The following is a 22,885-nucleotide window of genomic DNA, read 5'->3' as shown; positions in this document are numbered from 1 at the left end:
CAAAAAGCTCCAACAAAATTTATCACAACAGTGAAAACTCTTGCTGGGAAATGTTTCAGAACATTTCAGAATTTTATATGGTAGTAAGGAAACACAGAGCAGTAGCCATGTGTGGGAGTCAGAACTTCCTCAACCAACTGGTATTATGTCTAGTAACACATCTCACTTCATTTAGAGTTGTGATACTTTGCATGGTACATAATTATAGTACTGTAAAAAAGAAAATAGAAGTAGAAATAAAAATTCATATTCTCCTCTAATCTGAAATGAAACGGAAATTGTCTAACATTATCTCACAAGGTACTAGTACTTAAAGGMATGCTATGCACTTATCTGATAAAGATTATGAAACAGTTACATGCCCTGTAGATATTTCATTTCCAAATTCCTCATGCATTCATTGAATTATATTTGAAACATAACATTAACATGTATGATAAAAGTATTAAAACTCAGATTTCCCAATTTAAGATGGTAAATATTCAGAGAATTCATATTTGTTCTGGTGTTGATGACCCTGAATTTACATAGTCCAATGCACCTCACAGTAACCCAAACAGATTTTGTCCCAATTCTATGAAGTTGACTATGCTCCACAATACTCTCTTCAGCATAAGATTTTCGTCTTGATTAGGTATTTCTTAAAAAAAAAAAAAATCTCCATTTTTAGAATGTTATTCTTTCAAAGAATATACACTTGTTTTTATATAGTTTATTAATTTTTTTAATTACTTTGTATAGCAGAAATATGCCACAGGGTAACAGCTATTCTTGCCAAGAGTAGTATCTTATTGAGACCGTTTGAGCATCTACTTTCTGTACAACACCTCAATGTCCACTGAAATATCCAGAAACCAGAAAAGGAAAGGAACCATTAACAGTTATCTACTTGCTTTTTACTGTACTTAGTGAGATCTAAAGAGCATAAGTATTGAAAAATATGACTCAAATATACATACACCTATATGTATATAGGAAAACTGCAGAACTGAAAACTCCCTTTCAGTTGATTCTGAATCTATGACAATCAACATTTTTAYCTTCCCAAAAGGTGAAGGAATGTGTACTTATTTATTTTTAAAGTTTGTAAAATACCTTCTGCAAGCACTGCATCCTTTCAACGCATCTACAACTACACTGCAAAACTACCCCTCTCTCTTTTTAGTCTACGTATGCAAAAGACCATTTTCCAATTCTTTTCAAGAACTGTACTACCACAATCACAGCTAAGTTTTGTACTGCTGGTAGTCTCAGACAGAAAGCAGACTTTTAGCCTTGAATAAGATGTTTCAAATAGGAATTGGAATGAGGACATGTTGTGACATCATTCTCAGAGCTACTCAGCCCAAACAACATAAATGCTTAATAGCTGTTTCAGTTGCACCAAAKATATAATTTAGCTGTCTAACTGCTAAAACTGCTAAAACAGATAAAAGAAAGCAAGTACAATTGTTTTCTATTTCCAATCTCAATGCACAAGGCACTTAATTCTTCACAAAATTCCTATGTTATATATGAGAAAGTGCAAACTACTACATGAAGAAATGTCTTTGCAACCTTCTATTCTCTATATCCACACCGTCACAGCATCAAACCAAGAATAATAAGAACTTATAGAAATAATAGGCGAAATAACAGCTCCCTTCCAAATCTGCTTTATTCAGCATACATCGCCAACTTCACATTTTTTGCAGTAACTCACCTTCCGGATTGAGCTCTGCCACATGACCAGCAACCAGACAAAAGGGGGGAAAAAAAAAGAATACATGATATATCATATAAAAAAAAAAAAAAAGNTAACAGGGTTTTAAGAACTTAAGTGACATTTGTTAAGTAGACAATACATAAAGACATAACACTAGCCAAAAACCAGACATGACACCACCACTATTCATCAATAGTGCAACCCCATCCAAGTGACTGACTCATTAAGCTTCAGCTGTTTGAATCCCACAGAGATAGACTGAAGACTGATTTGGCCAGAAATATGGATATCTTGAAAAACTAAAGAGGAAAAAAGYCTCTGTTCAGATAAAATGAAATCACAAAAGCATTTAAAGTTTGTTTACTAGCATATTACACTTACAGATTTGACTGCCAAGTAACAYTAGTATTTGTATTAATTCCACATCATTATCTCAGTTTAATAATTTTAATAAACATAAAAAAATAAGATCCTAGCCCTAATGATGTGCCTTTACTTAGAAGTCTTCCAAATTCAACCATAAAAGTTTTTTAAAATTTATTTTTCATTCCCTATAATTCTCTTCGACGTCATGTCTGCTTGTTCTTTTTTTTAATTGCATATAAACCATCAAACACACTCAAGATGCAAGATTTCCTTACTTCCCTAACCAAAAGATTTGTAAAATCCAACTTAATATTTAAAATACAAGTATAAGTTTCATTAGTAATACCTGAAAGAAATAATGTGTTCATTTTCTGGTCTTACAAAGCAAAATTACAGAAACAAGACCAGCAAAACAAAAAGCAAGCTTTCAAAATCAGAGGATCCAAGACACTGGCTAGTGTGCTACCGATTCAGTCATACCACRAAACCTATCTAAAGCCACATCACTAATTTGGACAGTTATGAACATACAGTATCTCATTCACAAGGAATATTCAGKCAGAATCACAGGACAGAGGGACTGAAGTTGTATAAGTTGTTCATGCAGGCTCTCAAGAAAAAGGGAGAGCATCTTTTTCTTTAAAAATATGAGCTTCATTATTTTTCTAGAAATAAACGTTTCAGTCATTACACAGCCTAGACTACCATCATAAACACAATGTTTCAAGTGTGAAGTGATACAAACAAAATGCTTACATAAAAGTGTYGCTATAGGATAAGGTACTCAAGACCACCACCCTTCACAGAAGCCCTAAGTTCAGATGAACAATCTACTCCAATTGTGCTGGCACAGCTTTGCGCTGGCACAGCTTTGTCTTTGCACAGTGAACCAAATCAGCAAATCTGGCTGAGAAACAACTGGTGACTATGTGACCACAACAGGGGAGGAGGCGCAGGAGCAAAGCCAAGCAGTAAGAAGTGAAGACCTGGCAACTTAAGCTGGTTTATAAAGCATTTAACATGGAAGCCCTGCCTAAATACAACTTCTTAGTAGCCTGACAGATTCACATGGTTATGTGTAGAACACTAAGATAATCAATCTTCAGTCATGGACAGCAGAAAAAATTACATATTCTATCATTAGGATATAGAACATTATAAAATAATGACTTGGTTTCTATTTCTTTGGGTTAATTTATTTGTTTGGATTCACTACGTTCATCTGTTAAAAAGGAAGTGAGGAATAATCACTCCCAACGCTTATTCAGATCTCATTCTCTGTGGGGAGGCAGTTATCATTATCATCACATTTGTTGGCAGACCAGAAGGGTGAATAGTCATAAAGATGTAATCAACTTTTCAATCCAAGAGGTGGTACCTTAAAGAGCAGAACAGAATCAAATTAAAAGGATCGGGTGAGAAAGCTGGTACAGCTGTTTCCCAAGAAACAAGCTTATGATTTTACCTCTGTAAGACCAATTACATAAGTTAATGCAACAMAAATATTAACTAAAACTGAAGACTAGATGAACATTTTTTAATTACTACTGCTCTTAATATATTKCAAAAGAACATTTATAAGAAATACATAGGGGAAAAGACCACAAAAAAAAGGCATATCATTTCAAGTCTCTAGTGGCTTACCTGTTGATATATTATATGAAACCATACAAGTTCCTTCWAGTTCTGATGGAGAACAATTCTCCTTCAAAAAGACAGATAGGACCACAGTTTCAGATGAATCTGGTTCTAAAAACAATACAAAATTAAATCAAGTAAAAGGAGCATCCAAATGAAAGCAACATATTTTCTAGCACTTTGGGAATTATTCTACTAAATTATGATTGTTTCCATTAGGTCATCTTTATCAAATCATTGTACATGCTTTTTTTGTAATTCCTAACTTGTAGAAAGCAAACTAGGGCCTCCAAGTATCTTGAAGCACAACCTATAAAACAATTCAGTACACTGAACACAGAGAATATAAAAAATAAAGAAGATTTGTGTTGCAATTTTAGTATTTTACAWAGCCATCAGCCATTTGCTCCTATCATATGCTGAGAAAATATATGAATTAAAGTAGCAGTCAGTAACGCCCTGTTCCAATAAGGACTATTACTGCACATTTCAGAGCAGAAATKGCCTGCAGTTCCAACTGAAGCAGCAGACACACTTGTCTGACCTTCAGCTCCTCGTAGTCCTGAAGGCAATCCCACCTGCAGTTTTACCAACAGAGCTGGAAAAGGGCCAGGATCCCCAAACAGCTGATGATAAGGTGAGAACAGACTGTCCCTCAGTACACAAACTTACTGTCCCTGTTTGTAGATCAAGACTGCCATTTCTAMATAGAAAYGTCAGTGAAACAAAACCCAACRGAAGTACTACAGAATAATTGGGGGKTATTTTTGCCTYCTTCACAAAGCTGCCATCCCACCTCTATTCCCTTGTCATCCATCAYACCACAATCAARGARGSAACTCCATTCCYTTCTACTTCATCTTCCCCCACCAAGCTGTATGTACAAACTGTGGAGTACAGGCAAGGCCAACTCGTAATTGCTTTAACTGCTGTATATCTGCAACAATGCACTYACTGGAGGTTGGACTATGCCTTTTCAAACATCAGAAAAAGTAATAGAATACAACAGCTGTGATGGCACTGCCATAATTTACCTAAATCGTCAAAGACAAACTGGTCACAGGTCACTGCTAACGGAGCTTGCACACACACTGCCAGGCTTGGCTTCTGCACAGCCGCTTTGCTCTGTATTGTTACCTAGACAAAGGGACATACATAAGTATTTAAAGGAAGAAACTAATTAATCTCTACAAGAGAAAAAAACACATAACCAACAAAAAAAAAGAAAATTAATTTGAATTTATTGCAGCAAAATTATCACTGATATTATCAGAATAATGGTTTTATCCTTTATCATTTTTTGCACTTAAAAATGCAGAGAAAGATGTTGGAGCAAGTACAAGTAAACCACAACTTTCTGAGGGAATCTCGTTCAAACAGTTCAGTTACCCTCTGAATTTTTCACTCAAGACAAAAAGAGAACTTGCAAGGTTCTCAAAAATGAGACTCCACTGATATTCTTAGAAGATCATCTTAAAGTCAGAAATAAAAATCATTTTCTTTTTAGGCAATACTGAGGAAAAACTACACTTGCACACACATGCATGCACACAAATACACATGCTCATTTTCTTTACAATTAGTTTCAGGCACGATTTCCCCCTGAAGAACTGCAATTTTCTACTCAGATTTTCCTCAGTTTTTTTTCAAATAGGTAAAGCTATGAAAGTCTTTTCACAAAAGAAAGTCTATTTTTTTGTTTATTGATAACTAAAAAGACAGCTGAGGRTTACAAACTTTCCAAACACTTATTGCCTCAGGAAAAAATATTCTCATTACTTCAAAACTACTTCATTCCATCCTAATAATGTTTCTGTGTCTGCTTATTGATAAGCCTATCAAAAATAAAACTGCAATCACTTTCTGACTTTAGTGAARGCTTACTAGAATGACACCTTGTCGTATATATTGCATTTCAAACTTTACTCATTTTCATGTTCTGAGTGAAATACATGGAAAGTGACAGGCTTGTTACGATTTGCCACCACTGTTCAAATGCCACTGTTTGAGTTAGGCACAGTACCTTTACTGTGACTGATGGTACTGCCCCTGCTTTTACTTCACTGTCAATGGCTTGCTGTGAAGAAAAGAATGAAAACAGAGTAAATTCAATGTTCCACATGAACAAGAAAACACAATGAAAGCAATATTACTTTCCTACCATCCACTTGGCAAACAGAGAATTAACATTAAAGGATTTATCATTCCTATGACAGGTTAAAATACACAAAATACGTTTCTGAAAATGTAAAGCCTCTGTTTGAAATTGCCTGCAAAAAGGCTAGCAAAAGGTCATGAATGCTGTATATATAAGAAACTAATACACTCTGATGTATATATGAACATCTGAAACTGTTTTGTTTGGCACTTTACWTTTCACAGTATATTTATTCAAATTCTGGAAATACCTTCTGCTATTCAGTAGGGAAAAGTGACTTCCAATCTACCAATGTATTATATACACAACATAGCATGTACTATAACATCATCACACATTATCTTATAATTAGCAATATACCTGAAACTTCAAAAGAAAATCCTAGCAGGTGCTTTGATACTCCTGCTAATTTCTATTTCAATAGGCAATTCCATCTACTTCAAAACTGATCTTGACCTCGTGGTCTATTTTTATTTTATTTTATGCTTATACTTCATTTTGAAACAGGTCAGTCACTACCATTAAAAAAAATTGTTCCCATTTAATCTATTATAAAAAACCACTTCTCTCACTTCTGCTATAAYACCAAATTACTGACTTGGACTTATATCTTCTCATTATAAAAGAGTAAATTTAAAGTGGTATAAGGGCTATATCTGTAAAATTCCTAAGAAGTTAGGAAGCTGGTAGGCTCTCTGGATTCTGGAAGAACAGAGAAAGTTCTGGAAGAACAACTTTCATATGTACATTGTGCACCTTTTTCAGTTAAAAAAAGAAATACTTTCTTACTAGCTTGTCATGCTTACTACCTCTCGAGACCAGTGGCTGATCCTGAAACAATAGCAGGGGTATAAAGATATAGATCCTTAGCATATTCAGCTTTCAGAAATCACCTGGATTTCCTGGATCAGAGGCCACACACAGGAGGGTGTATTAAATAACAGAATGGTCCTCCACTTGCTTATCCAATCAATTTTAATACTCCATATCCTCTTTGCTTTTATCAGACACATTGCAATTTCAATCTTTTCACAAGTGCAGACATTGCATCGGAAATCCTGTAGTTTCCAAGGTAACTACAGAAGCCCCAAAACCATCCTACACTTGCTTATCGATCCTTCCCCACAGAGTATCTTAACAGATTTTTCTTTCTGAGGCAGCTACTGAAAGAACCCACAGAAAAGCCGACCACACAGGAAACTAAGATATAAGGGCAGATAAAGGTTCAAGGCTGTGGTTTTATTGATTTACTGAGTTACATGTTAAATAGACCAGTTGAATCTGGAAGGTTGACCAAATGAGCACAGCAGCATTAGAGCACTCTGCAGACCTAATAGTTTWAAGTGTTGCGAGCAGATTATTGTAGCTAGGCAAGACCATGTCACATTGTCCTTTTTCTACAGGCAAGTGCTAGGACACTAGCACACATTATAAAAAGGTCCATTTATCAAAGAATAATATCCTCGTATAYTTTTTAAACAGTAAGTAGCTGTGGAAAATCAGTTTTGCAGAAATTATTGGCCAGAAATAGCTAATTATAGATGTTCTAGTGCAGCAACTAGATTCTGAAACGTTTAAAGTGAAGAGCTTTATGAGACAATATAAGCTCTCCCAAATCTTAATTGTAATAATTTTTGTAAACTACATATGTATCCAACATGAATAAACTAATTAGGCCGCAACACCAAGGGATATTGAATGACAGCTTGTTGGAGAAAGATTATTTCTTACAATGTGGTTTGAGTGGTTTGAGTATTCTACCTTTGAAAGATTCACTTCTACTGTTTCCCCGAATATTAACATCAGCTCACCAGTACTACCTCTCAGCACCACAAAGTAATCCCAGACCCTATGTTATTGTTCACTTATATTTGCTCAGCCAAGACTCTAAAGGTCCCCAGACAGAAGATAAATAAGTAATTTTAATAATTCTAGTTAAAATCTTTAATAAAAGTGCGTTTTAATTGATGGAAAACTGAGGGCCRTGAAACTCAGTCCCACAAATGTAAGTAGTAATCACCATACATGATTAGTCATTATTTACTCATGTGAAATCAATGCTTTCAGATCAATTTCCTTTTTATACAAGTACATACAGATTCYTCATCCAAATCAGGTGAAACTTCTGCTGTGACAGTTACATCTCTCTGCTTTTCAGATTCAGGTAAAATATCTGAAAGAAAAAAGAAAAAGCAAATAAGTTCTTTAAGAAACACAGCTMCATTTCTAAAAATAATACAATTCCAACAGCATCAAGAATTAAAGTTCCATACACCTATTAAAGAAAAAATATCAATGTGCATGATTTTTGAAACTTCCAAAGAAACTTCAYGATTTTATTAGATTCCTACAGACAACATAAATCTGGATCTCATTCTGGGTTTCTGATTTATGTATGAAAAAGGATTTAGATGCATTCTATATCAAGATTTTACACTTAATATCTGTGATCTTCAGAGACTCTAAGGTATTCTTAAACGTCTATCCTCACATGCACATGCCAATATATTTAGAATAAATTACTACCTCCAAAATAACACACGACACACCTCATCTAAATAACTTGATAGTGAATATGTTAAACAAAGAAAGATCCTGTGTCTACCACAAATTCCTCTGCTTAAGGAGATATATCAAAGTTTTATATATAGACCACTCCACGTGGCTCAGTTAAAATATGTTACCAGATGAYTTCCAGGACTGTCAACATACAAGGTAAAGAATGCTACAAATTCACTTTTATCCATGATACAACACTTTATGCAGACTCACACATGCAAAAAAAACCTACTTGAACTGAGAACTTAAAAAACATTGAGGAATGACATAAACTTCTTTTGAAGGCCCAGAAGTTCACCTCTAGGGTACTTGCATTTTTCTGAAGAGCACGTATATTTTTTAACATACTAAGTATATTGGAAAACAAAAAATCTGAACAGGAAATATATAGTTCCTAAATTAACAACAGTAAGGAGTTGATGTATAGGGGTAATTAACTTTTTTAATAATAATTGAATAACTAAGAGAGTGAGCACATTCAGAAAGCTGAAAGAATTTTATTACACACAGGGTCATGAAAATTACCTAGAACTAGCAGACAGCACATTATCTCTGTCTAACAAGAGGGTCAAGGGAAAAGATTTTGATGAAGACTGAAAACAAGTATTCATTTTCTTGTGCTCAGAGAGAAATGCCTCCCTTTACTAGAAGAAGGAAAAGCAAAACCAAAATTCATTTCCCCAATATCACCTAGAAAAGAAGCTTAGGCCTGTTTCACACTGCCACAATTGCAAAGAACTTGTTCTGCCAATTACACAGTTCAGCAGAGTCCATTCTTCTTTTGCCCCTTCTTAACCATTTCTCTTCTGGTTGCTTCTGCAAGCTATGATGCAACCTCTGTCATACAGTCATTTTTCTATTAGAAGYACAACAGAGATCACAATCAAAGTTTACTTTTAAGTATCAGCTTTTTGTTACTATTAAACTGAGCCAAAACACATATGTTTAATCRCTTATGTCATCCAGACTGATGCAAGTAACATTAGATTTAAGTTAGTATAACAGTTGTTAAAATATTTCATCAGTTTATAATGTAAATCCTTATTCTTCAAAATGTATAAAACARCTTAAGTTCAACAGTTTAATGGTCAGCACTGGACAGAAATACAAGACATTTATGGACATAACTACTCTTAAGGTTTTTTTTTAATACGATGACCTAATTCTAAATACCTTCCACATTTGAAAATCAAAATGAAACAAAGAAAAATTATTTCCATGTAAGGGAAGTTATTTCCAAAACAACACAAGCTSTTACTGCACAAGCATGAATTCAAAAGGCAAGAAAGTCAATGGGTCATTTTAAAGATTGTGCTTAGGAGTAAGTTAATGGCAACCAAGGTTCATGCTAAAGTTTTAAGAAAAAAAAAGGCAAAACAATACAAAGCCAAAACAACCAAAATTGATAGTCATGCTTCATAAGTAAAATGTTTCATTGCATAAAGAGGTTCTCTTACAAGTTTTACATCCAGTAAAAGCCAAAAACAACATCATTAGGACATCTCTCCACAAGAAAAAGAGCATTCATAAAAATTCATCTGAAAGCACCACTTGGATCACATTAGACAAAATGAGGAAGAAAAAGAAATTAAGAAAGAATGGTGAAAAAAATCAACAATCTTTACAGTAAACTTGTCATTCGTACCATGACTGTTATTACAAATTTTTTTAAGGACAGCTACAATTCCTTTCTCTCTTTAGATCTTCTATTCAACATGTTGAAACGAAMAAGCTGAAGTTGATTCATTTCAAATGGATTTGTTCTTTCCATCATGCTTTTCTTTCCTTGGGTTATGATAGACAGACAAAATTCAAATACCTATAAGGATGGACTGTGGTAAAAATCCATGGAATTTATCCACATCYATATGCTTAAATAACACATTACTGGATTTGGAAAATTAAAATCCTGATATTAGTCTACCATGATACAGAACCAGGTTACATGTCATTACAAAATGAAGAAATCTTTGTGTCGTAGAATCAAACTCATGCCTGCAGATAAATAATTCTTATTTTATAGGAATTTCAACTGCAAGCTTTTTCACTTTTTTCACACAGAAAGCCATGACTATTCCTTTAATGCATTTTAAGAACATGCTAACTATCATCAAAAAAAGATTTTAATTTGTTCCTTCTATTTGTTGGAAGATTTTTCCATAGTTTCTTGCAAAATCATCTGCATCCAATTCCCTGCACAAGTCAGGCTATTTAAAAACTAGTTATGAAAACATAAACTTTGAAGGATCTCTGTAGAAATTATGTGGCCTTACTTAAATAAAATCAATGCAAGTTATTAGCAATGTAAATAAATTCCAGAATTTATCATTGTCAGTTATGTGGGTAACGATATGTCACTATGCACCACAAATATATTTTTGAATAGTCAAACCAATAGAACAGTTGCTTTAAAAAAAAGTCATTCTTCATTAATTTCATAACTAAAGAAGTTATTTGTAATAATAAACCAGAATTTGGCAATGCTTTTACTCTCTCTGAAGCCKAACTACACCAGATTGTTGAAATTCTTCAAATTTTCTTGCCTTTGGATAGTACATACACTGTCAGTTTTTATTCTGAATCCCTGCACTAGYGAGAATTATCTGCAACCTGATGTAGACATCTTGAACCTTCCAACAGCATTATGAAAATACAAAGAAAAAAAAAACTTTATCCAAGGGCCTTACAATCTAGGATTTTATTTATTTATTTTTATTAAATATTACATTTTCTACAGAAATGAAACTATGGTTAAAGTCTGAAAATACCATTTTTTAAGTGATTAAAAGAGTGTCAAGTGGATAAAGCTATGTAAAAATATAGAATGAGAAAGTATACCTTGTGTTTTTGTGGCCTCCCTGATGATTTTCTGAAGCTCTTTCATTTCAGCATTCATTTCTTCATAGTTTATTTCCCTAGAATCAACCTTAGGAGCCTGGAAGAGTGAAGGATCAGTTCCAAGATATGAACATTGAAGATGCCCATCATCACTAAGAGTGACTATAACACCCTTCAAGTCTCTGCACAAAAGAAATAAAAGCTTACTAAGAAATTGAGAAGAATCACAGAAGCAGTAACAATATTTATTCCTTAATTCAGACATGTTCATTAACACTCCACTTATTGCAATCATACTTCAGAATGGATTTGTCGTGGATGATTTAGAGGCCCTCAGAATCTGTGAAATTGTTCAACCAGGAGAAGTAATGGAAAGGATCAGAACAAACAAGCTGAATAGACAGGACAGCTGTAACCTATGCATCATTTAAGTGGGGAAGGGAAGGAAAGGGAAAGGGAAAGGGAAAGGGAAAGGGAAAGGACAAGAGTGGTTAGAAAATATCATGAACAGATGGAAGATGCTCGCAAAGCTTTAGGGCTTTGATGGTATCAATAGCTCCCCTAACCAACTCTTTGGCTGCTATTGCAACTACTGTGCTGGCTTCAAATCCTGTCTGGCTGTTCCCTGCAGCATCCTCCTGAAAAGAAACCACATGGATCCAGAGCACTCCCCTTACACTCCTCTGAATCAATACAAGCGAGTGTTTTATTAGCTACACTATAGTCTCTTTTCTCTCACGGGAAAATACCTCATTGCTCCTACAAAAATCTCACTCATTTTGTTCATCTGATCTGTACAATGCATATGCAAGATTTAGGAAAGTATGTAACAAACTATGAGACAATAGGGACTACTGCCAACATTTTCCTTCATTGGAAGGTTATTCCTAAACAGAAGAGGAACTGAACAGTAAAGAGCGGCATAGAAGTTAACAGCAAATGCAAGGAGAAAGCTAACTTTCCCTTTATTTTTTAAAGTGCTTACTTTTAATTAAATTAAAAGCCTGTATTCACTTTCATAATCACAACATTCATGCCAGTAATTTGCTCTTATTCCATCCTTAGATTATCTTATAGCAGATACTGCCTTTGCATCAAACACAACTGCCATAAAAAGCAAAGACAGATCAAATGTCAYTCTTAGATATAAAAAGTGATTTGGACAAGAAGGCCTAATTCACTATCCCACTAATTAAACACTTGTAAAATACTTAATTTGTGTATGTTCAAGCCATAATTCATATAGAATTAACAAAAATTGATTTACACACACTGATACCTTTCAAATGCCTGCTCTAGTGCAATACTCATTAAATGGAAGGTAGCTATATAAAAGACATAGAATTCTCTCTGGTTTCCTACACTGTCCTGTAGCAAGGTTCCAGAACACACAGATAGGAAACCTCCATCCAAAATTTTCCATGGAAATGGTAATTATGAAAGCCAACAGAYGTCATAGATTAATTTTGATCACTGATGGTCCAGCTGTACTGTTCAAAACGTCTTTTTATAGCACAATTGGGCCACCATCGCAGTGGTGGTTTTACAGCTGCAAACAAATAATCTGGAAAAACTATGCTGTAACTGAGATCATTTGAACTCTGTACAGTTTTAACTGCACACAGGAATGAAGACCCTACTCAGCACTATACAAATAAGTAGCTGCTGTAGGTAAGTTTGAGCTTTCTCCTTCTACAGAAAGTAATTGTTACTCAGTGAAAGAAATAAATCTTGTTGAATTATGACTGTACAGAAACTGCTTGTGAGCTTTTTCTAGRCAACAGGTATCTCCAGTCAGTCCTTCACTGAAGCTGGAGCGTGCAAAGCTGAATTGCCTTCTGGAACAAAACACACATAAAAAGGCTCAAACACAATGTTCCTCTTATCTACTATAAAAGCTCRTCTTTAACAGAAACAGTCTTCTCTTTTAGGACTACTGCTTACTGCCACAGAAAAYGTTCCATCTACCACTAAAATTTTYAACATGCAATTTTTTAGCATTCCCTACAAAAACTGTAATAGGAAGATGTCTTCATGAGCACCATAAGGCTGAAGGTGCCAAGACTCCCYCAACAAATACTTGAAGAAAAGAAAGTAGAAGACTTGATACTGATTTTCAACTTACATATCCAGTCCCTGTGTTAGCAGCCWTCCTGTGAACATCATTACCTGAAGGGACATTACATCCTGAAGGGACTTTCTGACAAACAGCAAACTGTCAGCAGGAACTGGAACTAAGCATGGYTTCTCTCACTACTTGAATATTTGTTGTTGMCTATAGTCRGTTTCCTTGCTCAGGACTGGGTCTGCTRTTTGAATTACATGCAGAACTGCTCATTCTAGTTTTCTGTGTCCAAAAATMTCTGTACAACACAAGCCTATGCTACATTTACAGAATTCTGGATGGCACATGAAACACATACATTGGGCTAACCCTGAGTTCTTTATATGAACAATGCTAGGAGACAAACTATTATGAATATGTGCACCACAAAGCAATCTTAGGCACATAAATAATACCTAATGTACAGGATTTTGTTAACRTTTGCCAAATGCTTTCAAGGAGTTTTGCCATATTGGCCTAGGGTGGAGCAAAGTCTTTAAAAATGGGGAATTYTTGAGGCAGATGCTAACATGCTACCAAATACACTGCCCCACACCTTTGCTCAAATTGCAGCAAATAATAACTTTAAAAAAAATTAAATTAAAAAGGGTACAATGAGAGAAACAGCATCAAGAGCTTTTTCCACAACCGGAAAAAGAAAACTGCTGAAAACAAGACAATTTCTAGAATTCTTCAACAAGGGCTTTGGAGCATCTTAAAATATCTTTCCCTAAGTTTTGCATCTGTTAATCTAATAAGGAAAGATCCATGAGGACATCTGAATGTAAATCAAAAAGGCATGAAGAAATATAGCTACAGAGTTAGCAATAAATCTTTGATGATATACTACTAAGGTATAATACATTCAAAAGGGGCTTGTAAATACAGTCCTTCCTATATACCTTTAAACTGCAGCTAATCAGTCTGTCAAATGAGATCAGTTTAAATCAATGAGGTGATTTACCTATGTAAATTATGCTTTGCTTAACTTCTATATTTATGTCAGCATTACAGAATGCACATTCAGAAACGCCACCTTAAAATAAACTCATTTCAACCAAGGTTCCTGTTAGTCATTACATCCTTGAAATCTGCACTATCTCAGAGACTAAAGCATTAGTTTAAGAAAGCAAAATCACAAAACAGACTTTTTCTTTGCTTCAGTTAATGGTCTGCTGGGTACCAAGAAGATTGTTCAACAAAGTATAAAAAAGCCTTTTACAGTAATCTTTCCTTGTTAAAAGCTGTCCATGAATTTGTACATCAACAGAAACAAAAAGAAAAATATGGGTAACCAGTTCCAATATTTTTTTTATAATACAATTTTTTCTCTCTTGGAATGTTTGTAAGCCAGTCAAAATTGCATTATTTTCTCGATCTTTTTTTMACAATGGTTAAGGACAACAGGGGGAGGGGAAGCATATTTAACAGTTTTACAGTAGTTTCCCCACAGCTACTGCTCTCACACAGTATCCCTGCAAATACCATTACTTCATTTGGCGCATTTTGCATACAATCTGGAATTTCAATTACTTATTAAATTTCTTTTATTGTAAGCTATTTTTTTACTATGTATCACACAATAGTCAGAGTAATAGTAAATCTACGGGGACATTTTAACAGTGAGGAACTCAAAGCATAAAACAAATTATTCTGATATCTAAAATAACTTTATAGTACAAAGCAGCTCCTACASACATATGGTAATAATTTGAAAAAAAATATCTTTTATTGGATTCCGGATAATAATAATGCCATATGCTTTTTGTAGGTTTTCTCTTACTAAACAAATTGCTCACAACATAGTCCTTGAAGAAATTAAAATGCCTTACGTGTTTCCAGTTATATAATACCAAACTGATCAAACAAATTAGAAGTTGAATCTGTAGTTCTGAGTTCTACTTGGATGACAYAAGCTAAGCTTTGGACAACTCTTAGGACAAGCTCTGGTTATTGACACCATTTACAGTTTTAATTATTTATAATAACTCATAAAATTTGTACTTCAGTTTCAGAAGTAGCCTTAATTGCTATTAGTCATACCAACCATTTTAGAAAACAAGATTCTCTGCAATACTACTTTCTGGTCCSTATCGATAATGTATTATTTTAAAACTACTAAATTTGGAAACTATTAGGAAACTAATTCCTGGAAYTGTGCTCAAGCATTTTGAATCCATTTCTCTCTTCATTTTATCATCCTTTGAGGTAATTATAGCCAAGAGCATATCTCAATAGCACTCTTTGGTTCAGTGCTTTTGAAAACCTAAATTATTCTAAGTTCACTACCATTTCAGTGTCATTTTAAGCTGTAACTATGTGAAGTATTTGATAAGACACTAAAGGAACATCAGACTAGAAGTAATTAACTGTGAGACTATTCTAACTAATGGGAATAACAATTAAAAGCCCATCTTACTCTTATTAAATACAGACTCTAAAATCTAAAGTGCATCCACAGCTGAATATTCAAAGTATATCCACTATGACTCAATGCCAGCTACTACGGATTCCTAACTGTCCTGCATATCTGCAGAGCACTCTCAGGCTCCCTTGAAATGCTTTCCTCAGTAAAAAAAATCTTGGTTAAACTTATATCAGAAGTAATGATTGCATGTGTAAGCCTTCCCCATTCTGCTATTACATATGAAAATAGACAATCCCATTACTCTCAGAAATTAAAATTCTTTTAAAATTATTAAATTACATATTTAACATGCTTTGTATACTCTGCAGAGAGCATGCAAACAAATCACGTAAATATAGGGTTCAAATATAATTCTTTAACAATATGTAATTATATTAAATAGCATTAAGTAGTAAATAATTTGCGCTGTTGCTTTACAGACAAACATTCCTCATCTTTTCCATACCTGTGATACGTTAGGATGACTGATCTTAATAGAATATCAGATACAAATCTGATTTTTACAATTACAGAATTACATGTAAGAAGAAGAGGGAAATAAAACATTATTCATCTGGATAACCAATGGAAAAGCAGTTAAAAAATAGAATTTACTACCAGAACAAGAGGTCAACATTTATCCCCACTTATAAATACCGAAATGCAGAGAGCCAAAACCGAGCAAAACCTGAATGTGGCCATTTTAAATCCTGAAGAATTCTCCATCTTTCAGATGTTATACAGGTATTTTTGCTCCCTACTTCTGAGAGAAGACATCTCCACTAGCACCTTTACATGGTGATATTACACAGCAAAACAACAAACTAGTCAGTACCTTATTGCAGGTCAAACTGACCAAGCTTTAGCTTCTGGAGTTCTCTCTTTGAAAGAGACTTTGCCTAAAACGCCATCCAGAAACCAAATAAAAAGGAGTATCTTCCACCAAACCAAACCAAACAACAACAACCATCTAAAAAAAAAAAAAATAAAAAATAAAAAAAAAAAAAAAAAAGAAAACTGACTGTTTCTACTTTTACTGTTCTGTGAAAAATCACGCACAACTTACAGGAGTTTGGGTCGGGGGTCCTTTCTGCCAGACTGCTACTGCCACCTGTGGGGCAGCAGAGCTTTCACTCAGGTGAGCCCTAAGAGCTATCACATCACATTATGGGAAGCAGGTGCAGGGGTTTTTACCAGTATAGTAAACAGTAGTATAACTTTTTAGTATAACATAGTATACTAAAAGTAGTATACTTTTAGTATAACAGCTTAACAGTTATTCCCTCAACACAAGGGAATCTTACCGGGCTAATATTTAACAATGCATGCCGTGGGATAGACATCCCTGAACAAGATAACCTTTTCATCCCTCCAGGCAGGGAATATACACAACACACACTAATACAGGCAGGCTACGCATAAAATGTAAGCTCATTGCATACACAATGAACTTTTATCTGACAGATTAACCARTTTGGTTTCTTGTTGTTTTAAACATAAAATCATAACTATGTCAAAAGCAGCAAAAGTTTTATTTAAGAATTAAAMCAGACAGCTATACAAAATGCAGTTTTGAAGTAAAATTAGTATTTGTCCCAAAGTAGAATAAAAACATAATATTCAGAGTGATGACACAGGCCTCCAGAAATACATGATCTTGCTTTAAGCAAAAAAATACAAAGAGCACTGAAGCATAATGTATTCAAGGAGAAGTTCATAATTTACACATTGTATTTCTTATTATCACAGTGTCATATCTAAGACACTTAGTGGCATTAGCTGAATTGAAAATGAATGTGAAGACTGACAAGCAAATCTGATTACTTTAAATGAGTGCAACCTTTATGTCAGAGCKGTAAATAATAAGAAATGRGGGAAATTACRTTGTGATTTCTCTGTGACAATACCRGCACTAGCAAMAAGAAAGAAATTAAGACCAACTGTGACACATTTAAARCATTTCCATGCTCTGTTCTCTCTTMGAGCATATTTCKGTATTTGTACTTCCTTCATGTGAAATCTAAAATCTGTTTCAAGACCAAGCTCCTCCACTAGCAGACAGGTATGTAACAGGTTCCAAAGTTTCAAAGGCAGTACTAACAGCAATGGCACTGTGAATTCAGGATATGGAGAGCCTCAAAAGTTTATCTTTCCWTTAAGCTTTCCCATCTCCCACTTCAAGGTAGCAGTTAGAGTCCGTATCACTTCGGCAAGCTGGAGAGGCCCTTAGGATCTCTGCTTCCAACATAAAACAGATGTAAGGAGCTTCACTGATAAAATCTACACTCCAGTAAGTTCATCATTTTAGATAAAGCTTGTTCTTAACTGTTGGCTTCATGTAAGGTAATACTAGGCATACACAAGAACAATTAGATTATGCATAGATTATAAAGAGGTTAACAAGAATAACCATAATGTGTCTTTAAAACAAATCTATTCTGAAAGGTTTGAAGAATTATGTAACTTTTAAAACACTCAAATTAGTTTATATCTCTTTCTCCTCACAGTTGCCTGCAAGTTTCAAAATTCACCAGCACTTCAGTAAGGAAAAAGTGTGTACAGCATTACTTTTTGACAGTATTTATAATTGGCCCCTTACCCTATTCGCAAAGGACAAAGCTGCTTTTTCARAGCATCTCTATTACTTTGCACTGCTCGCTGCCTCTTGGCTCCATAGCTTAACATAAATGTCCCATGTGCTCCTCCTTGTACAAAAAACACCTCATTCATGTTAACAGCATAATAATCACAATATTCAAAATCAACAGCCTGAAATTCTTCACTAATCTGTTTTTCATAYAAGATTTTCTGCACTTCCATGGATAGGGTATCAGAACACATCTATAAACTCCAGCCTACTGCTCAATAGCCAGCTCCAAGACTGAAAGATCAGAACCTGATACAAGTTACATTCCACTCTGTCACAACATGAACTGATGCAGAGAAATAGTGGGTTAGCCAAAAAAGCTCATTATATTTGTTTAAAAGCAAGGATCTTGTTTAAAAAACTGGAGAGGGAGTCACTTTCTTTCTTGTTCTTCAGAACTTTCACTTTTAAAGTTTCATCTAGAACCGTGAAGTTAGGAATACTTTAAGTGTTATTCTAAAGTTGAACCACTTACAAAATCATATGACTGTAAAGAGTAGGCTTTTTGAAAAAGCAAATAAATTACATGCAATAAAATTAGGAGAACTGGCAATATGAGCATATGCTTAACATCCTAGAGTAAATASCATTTGAAACTAGCTTGCTAGAAAGCCCAGTCATGAGTCCCAGTATATGCTGGACAAAGCATGTGGCACATCCATGTGCTTTTCAGGATAAGCATCCAACTAAAGTAAAATAAATACAATCATATTCGTATTTTGTGGCTAAGCTACATACCTTAAATTTATATCTTCAAAAGACCTTTGAAAAAGGTCATATATTTTACTGCTATCTCTCAAAAATCCAGTAGCAAATCAGCAATAAGAAAAACACATGTAATCTTTTTYTTCCCATAAAAACTTTCCTTTAAAATGTGATTATGTTTGAGTAGAAATATTCTAGAATTCTCTGCATTTAACTTCTCAGATCAGGCAACATTCTTGCAGAACACTCAAATAAAAATTTATATATATACATGTATATAACTGAACAGTTCATACCATGTGTCATAACTGGCATTGCTTCTATTACAGTACTACTATACAGAAAGGGAAAATCTTTCAACAAACTGTAAAGTTTGATTCCTGCACTAGTCTTTCCATAAAACTGTGCAATAAGTGCTAAGTTTTGCTGGTTTTATATGTAAGTTTTGCCTTTTTTATACGGTGATTCTTTAACAGTTGTGGTAGCTGTGGTGATGTCAGTTATAATAAGGAATAACAGATGGGCTGGAACGAAGAACAAAGAATTTCCAAGCATCTGGATAGCTAAAAAATTCAATGAGGGGAGTTTTATTTTGAGTCCACCCACTATTACCATATATGTAGTTGCACTTTTAGACCTTATATACTTAATTCAACGACAATATTTCTCCACGTTTTTTCCAGTTACATTCAGTTCCTGTTGCCTTTCTACTGTTTGCAGAGCCCAGCTACACAAAGCATGTTCATCCAACCACCCAACATGTGACAATTCTGTGCCAGAACACAAGTTTTAACTTCAAGTTCATATTTGGACCAGGCTAACATTATCCCACATAAGAACTGATTASAGATTTTAATATTATTTTTTAAATATTGGAAGCTAAAACTTCATAAAAGCACATTTTCAAACAATGCCTATATAACCCAGAATTCTAAACTCAAATCTTTTGATTCACCAATCAAAACTCCAATCTTTTCATTTAAATAAAACTCATCAGACTGTTGAACTAAATATGAGYTCAAATCTGGGAATTAATTCTGTGTCAAAACAAAGAATTTAAATCCCAGTATATGTTCTCTTCTTTAAGGGGACAAGTGGCTGAATTAGACACTTTTTATATGATTTTATTCAGATAAAATGCCATGAAGTTACAAGCATGTTAACTATATCGGGCTCAAGCTATTACTCATACAAACATGTCTTGTCCTATGAAGCCAGTGAACAACAGTCTGCAGGGACTAAACTTCATTAGATCAGTAAGTACACAAACCAAACATTGCTTCCCAATCATTCTTATATTATTAAATACTAACAAATCTGAAAATCCAAAGGGAGCRTTGTGTTAAACATTTTTCAAAAAAAGGAAAGAAGGTGATTCTCTCCATTTGCTGCAACAACTGCAAAACGTTGGGTGTTGTGGGAAAGATGGGATTGGTTTTAAATGCAATAAACACAATGAATATCTCTTTCAGTAGAGTGTACCCCTTCTAAATGCAAACTGATGGGCAATCCTGGAGTACAGCAGCACGTGTCATTTAGCTTATGCTTCAAATGTATTGGAGGTGATGTAGGGACAATTTCTATTTGTCTGAGTCACCAGCCCAATAACTCTCAGCCCTGCAGTCAAGCTGCAGGCCAGTGGGGAGAGACTGGGTAGGAATAGAGTCCTGTAACACACAGCCAGGTACTAAGTCATAAAACCCACCCAAACCTTCCTCACACATTCCTTCACACCCAGGGTTAAAGCGCAGGAAATTTCTGTGCAGGCACTCATCTTTCTGGTGAATGATTCCTAGTAGAGTAGGAGTAAAATGATAACTCAGTACATAACAGAAGATTATAACTTTGGTAGAAGTCACTGTCTTTAAAACTAACTTGTATGTTAAAATATGGAAAAATGCACCTGTGTAACTGTCACACAGATGGGGATTTCCTGAGAGACAGGAAAGTGCAGTAGTCATGGCTATTAGTCATGGCTATCAGCATCACATGGAACAATACAATATTCAAACACTTATTAAAATTATTACACAGAAAATTGAATTTCAGTCACTTCAATAGTCAAATACACTCTGCTTCTTCACTATTCATGTGAGGGGAGAGACTCATACAAGAACATTACAAATTTTTAACACATTGGTTTATTTTAYTTTGTCTTACAAGTAATAAGAAAATTGAACACAATTACAGCAACTTAAATCAATAATTTTGAACYGATGCAGAAAGCTGCAGTATTTCCTGCATCTCAGCCTACACAACACAACTTTAAAGTAATACATTAAARTCTCTAATTCAGCAAAATCAAATACAGAAATGCATAAGTCAAAAAATGAACACCAGTAGCCTATGGGTAGCTGTTTTTAAGTGATGGCTGATGACTGTACTATGTGACACAGTCAAAATAGGCTCATGATTCAGATACCAATGTTAGGAGTTCAGGCATGATCCTGACAGTCAAGACTGCAGTGATCACACTTGGAAAAGCAGCAACAAAAAATTAGCTCAGTAGATTTCAAATACTGTAGTTAGTTGTGGTGCTAGCAATTTGCAGAAAGAAATCACTTTTTGATTGCAAACTGAGCAAAACAGAATCAGTGGTGAAGACATGGGACCCTGTGATATATTTATGGGATCATTTTTCAGAATAAACCTAGGCAGACTTGAAGTTCATAAAGAGTTGAAGTGTGGATAAAGCTTGCTAAGTAACCCTGCTTACATTCTTGAACATATAAAGTCTACTTTATTTCCTGGCTTTTCAACAGTTACTTTTGTTTAAAAAAGAAAATCATTTTTTCCCCATCTCAAATAATGAAAATCTATCTAATAGCTTAACTCAAGCTAAAARATTGAGTCCTAGAAATTTAATATTTTAAGGAACTCGGAAATTCTAATTTTTTAGAAGTAATTTATCACTTCCAGCACAAAAAGTCTTTCCAGACTTCTTTATGTTTCCTCTTCAGAAAACACGTTGTTCCATTACCAAGTAAAATKATATTTATCTGTCAAATAAATGAAAGTGAAAGCAAATATTCTAGCTACTTTCACCAACTTGTCCATACCTGTCAACCCCTTGTAATAAAAGCAACTTCACATTTTACAAGGCATATGGGTCATTCTGTGGGTTATTCACTTCAAGAACCTTTCTTCCATGAAGAACACTCCTTCTGCTCACAGATATAGAGGTACATACAAATGCTTCCAAAAGAAAATGGGTTACTGTATTCTAATTCCCAGATGTAGCTCCTAAAAAACAAGAGGCACTACACATGCAAAGCATCCAATTACCTATAGACAAGTACTACAGGTGGCTCTAAGTTTTTTCTTTTGGGTATTACTAACCAAATTCCAATGTGGCTGAAGGGGAAAATATCCTTCATTCAAAATTTTCTGATAAACTAATGCCTAAAGTAGTAAGAGTCCCCATTAGAACAGAGAGGGAAGAAATATCTTTCCCACAACACATCCCCTAAATTCTGAGATTGGCTTCCTGTTAGAACTGTGCCTGCTGATAAATTCCACATGAAATCAACATTTTTTTTTGCTGCATAGATACCACCAGACTTRCTCTCTTGGTGGACAGTCAAAAGCACAAAGAACCAAAATTAGAGATATCATGAAAAACTGACTTGAAAAAAAGAGGTATCTGAGGAAGTTTGAAGTCTCTTTCAGTTAAAAAAAAAGACAAGCATTCACAGATATAACTTGAAGACTGTATACAAAGAAAACCACATAATAAAGCAGAAATTAGAACTTCAAAA

The 22,885-nt window shown here is 34.5% G+C and overlaps 1 protein-coding gene across 1 annotated transcript in view; it reads right to left on the bottom strand.

The window, feature by feature from the left end:
• BBS9 (Bardet-Biedl syndrome 9) overlaps positions 1-22,885 on the bottom strand; it is a 272,395-nt gene that overhangs the window by 212,947 nt on the left and 36,563 nt on the right. The window contains exons 10-15 of the mRNA XM_057367718.1: positions 11,265-11,446; positions 7,964-8,040; positions 5,733-5,786; positions 4,744-4,846; positions 3,716-3,820; positions 1,703-1,717 (exon numbers count right to left, since the gene is read on the bottom strand). Of these exons, the coding sequence (XP_057223701.1) occupies positions 1,703-1,717; positions 3,716-3,820; positions 4,744-4,846; positions 5,733-5,786; positions 7,964-8,040; positions 11,265-11,446 (536 nt within the window). The remainder of the gene's footprint in view (positions 1-1,702; positions 1,718-3,715; positions 3,821-4,743; positions 4,847-5,732; positions 5,787-7,963; positions 8,041-11,264; positions 11,447-22,885) is intronic.

Source organism: Malurus melanocephalus, unplaced genomic scaffold (genome assembly GCF_030028575.1).
Source record: "Malurus melanocephalus ecotype Western Australia unplaced genomic scaffold, MMel_1.1 scaffold_83, whole genome shotgun sequence".
NCBI classification, from domain to species: Eukaryota; Metazoa; Chordata; class Aves; order Passeriformes; family Maluridae; genus Malurus; species Malurus melanocephalus.
The sequence above is the reverse complement of the archived record's forward strand: the minus strand, read 5'-3'. Positions and strand labels throughout refer to the sequence as shown.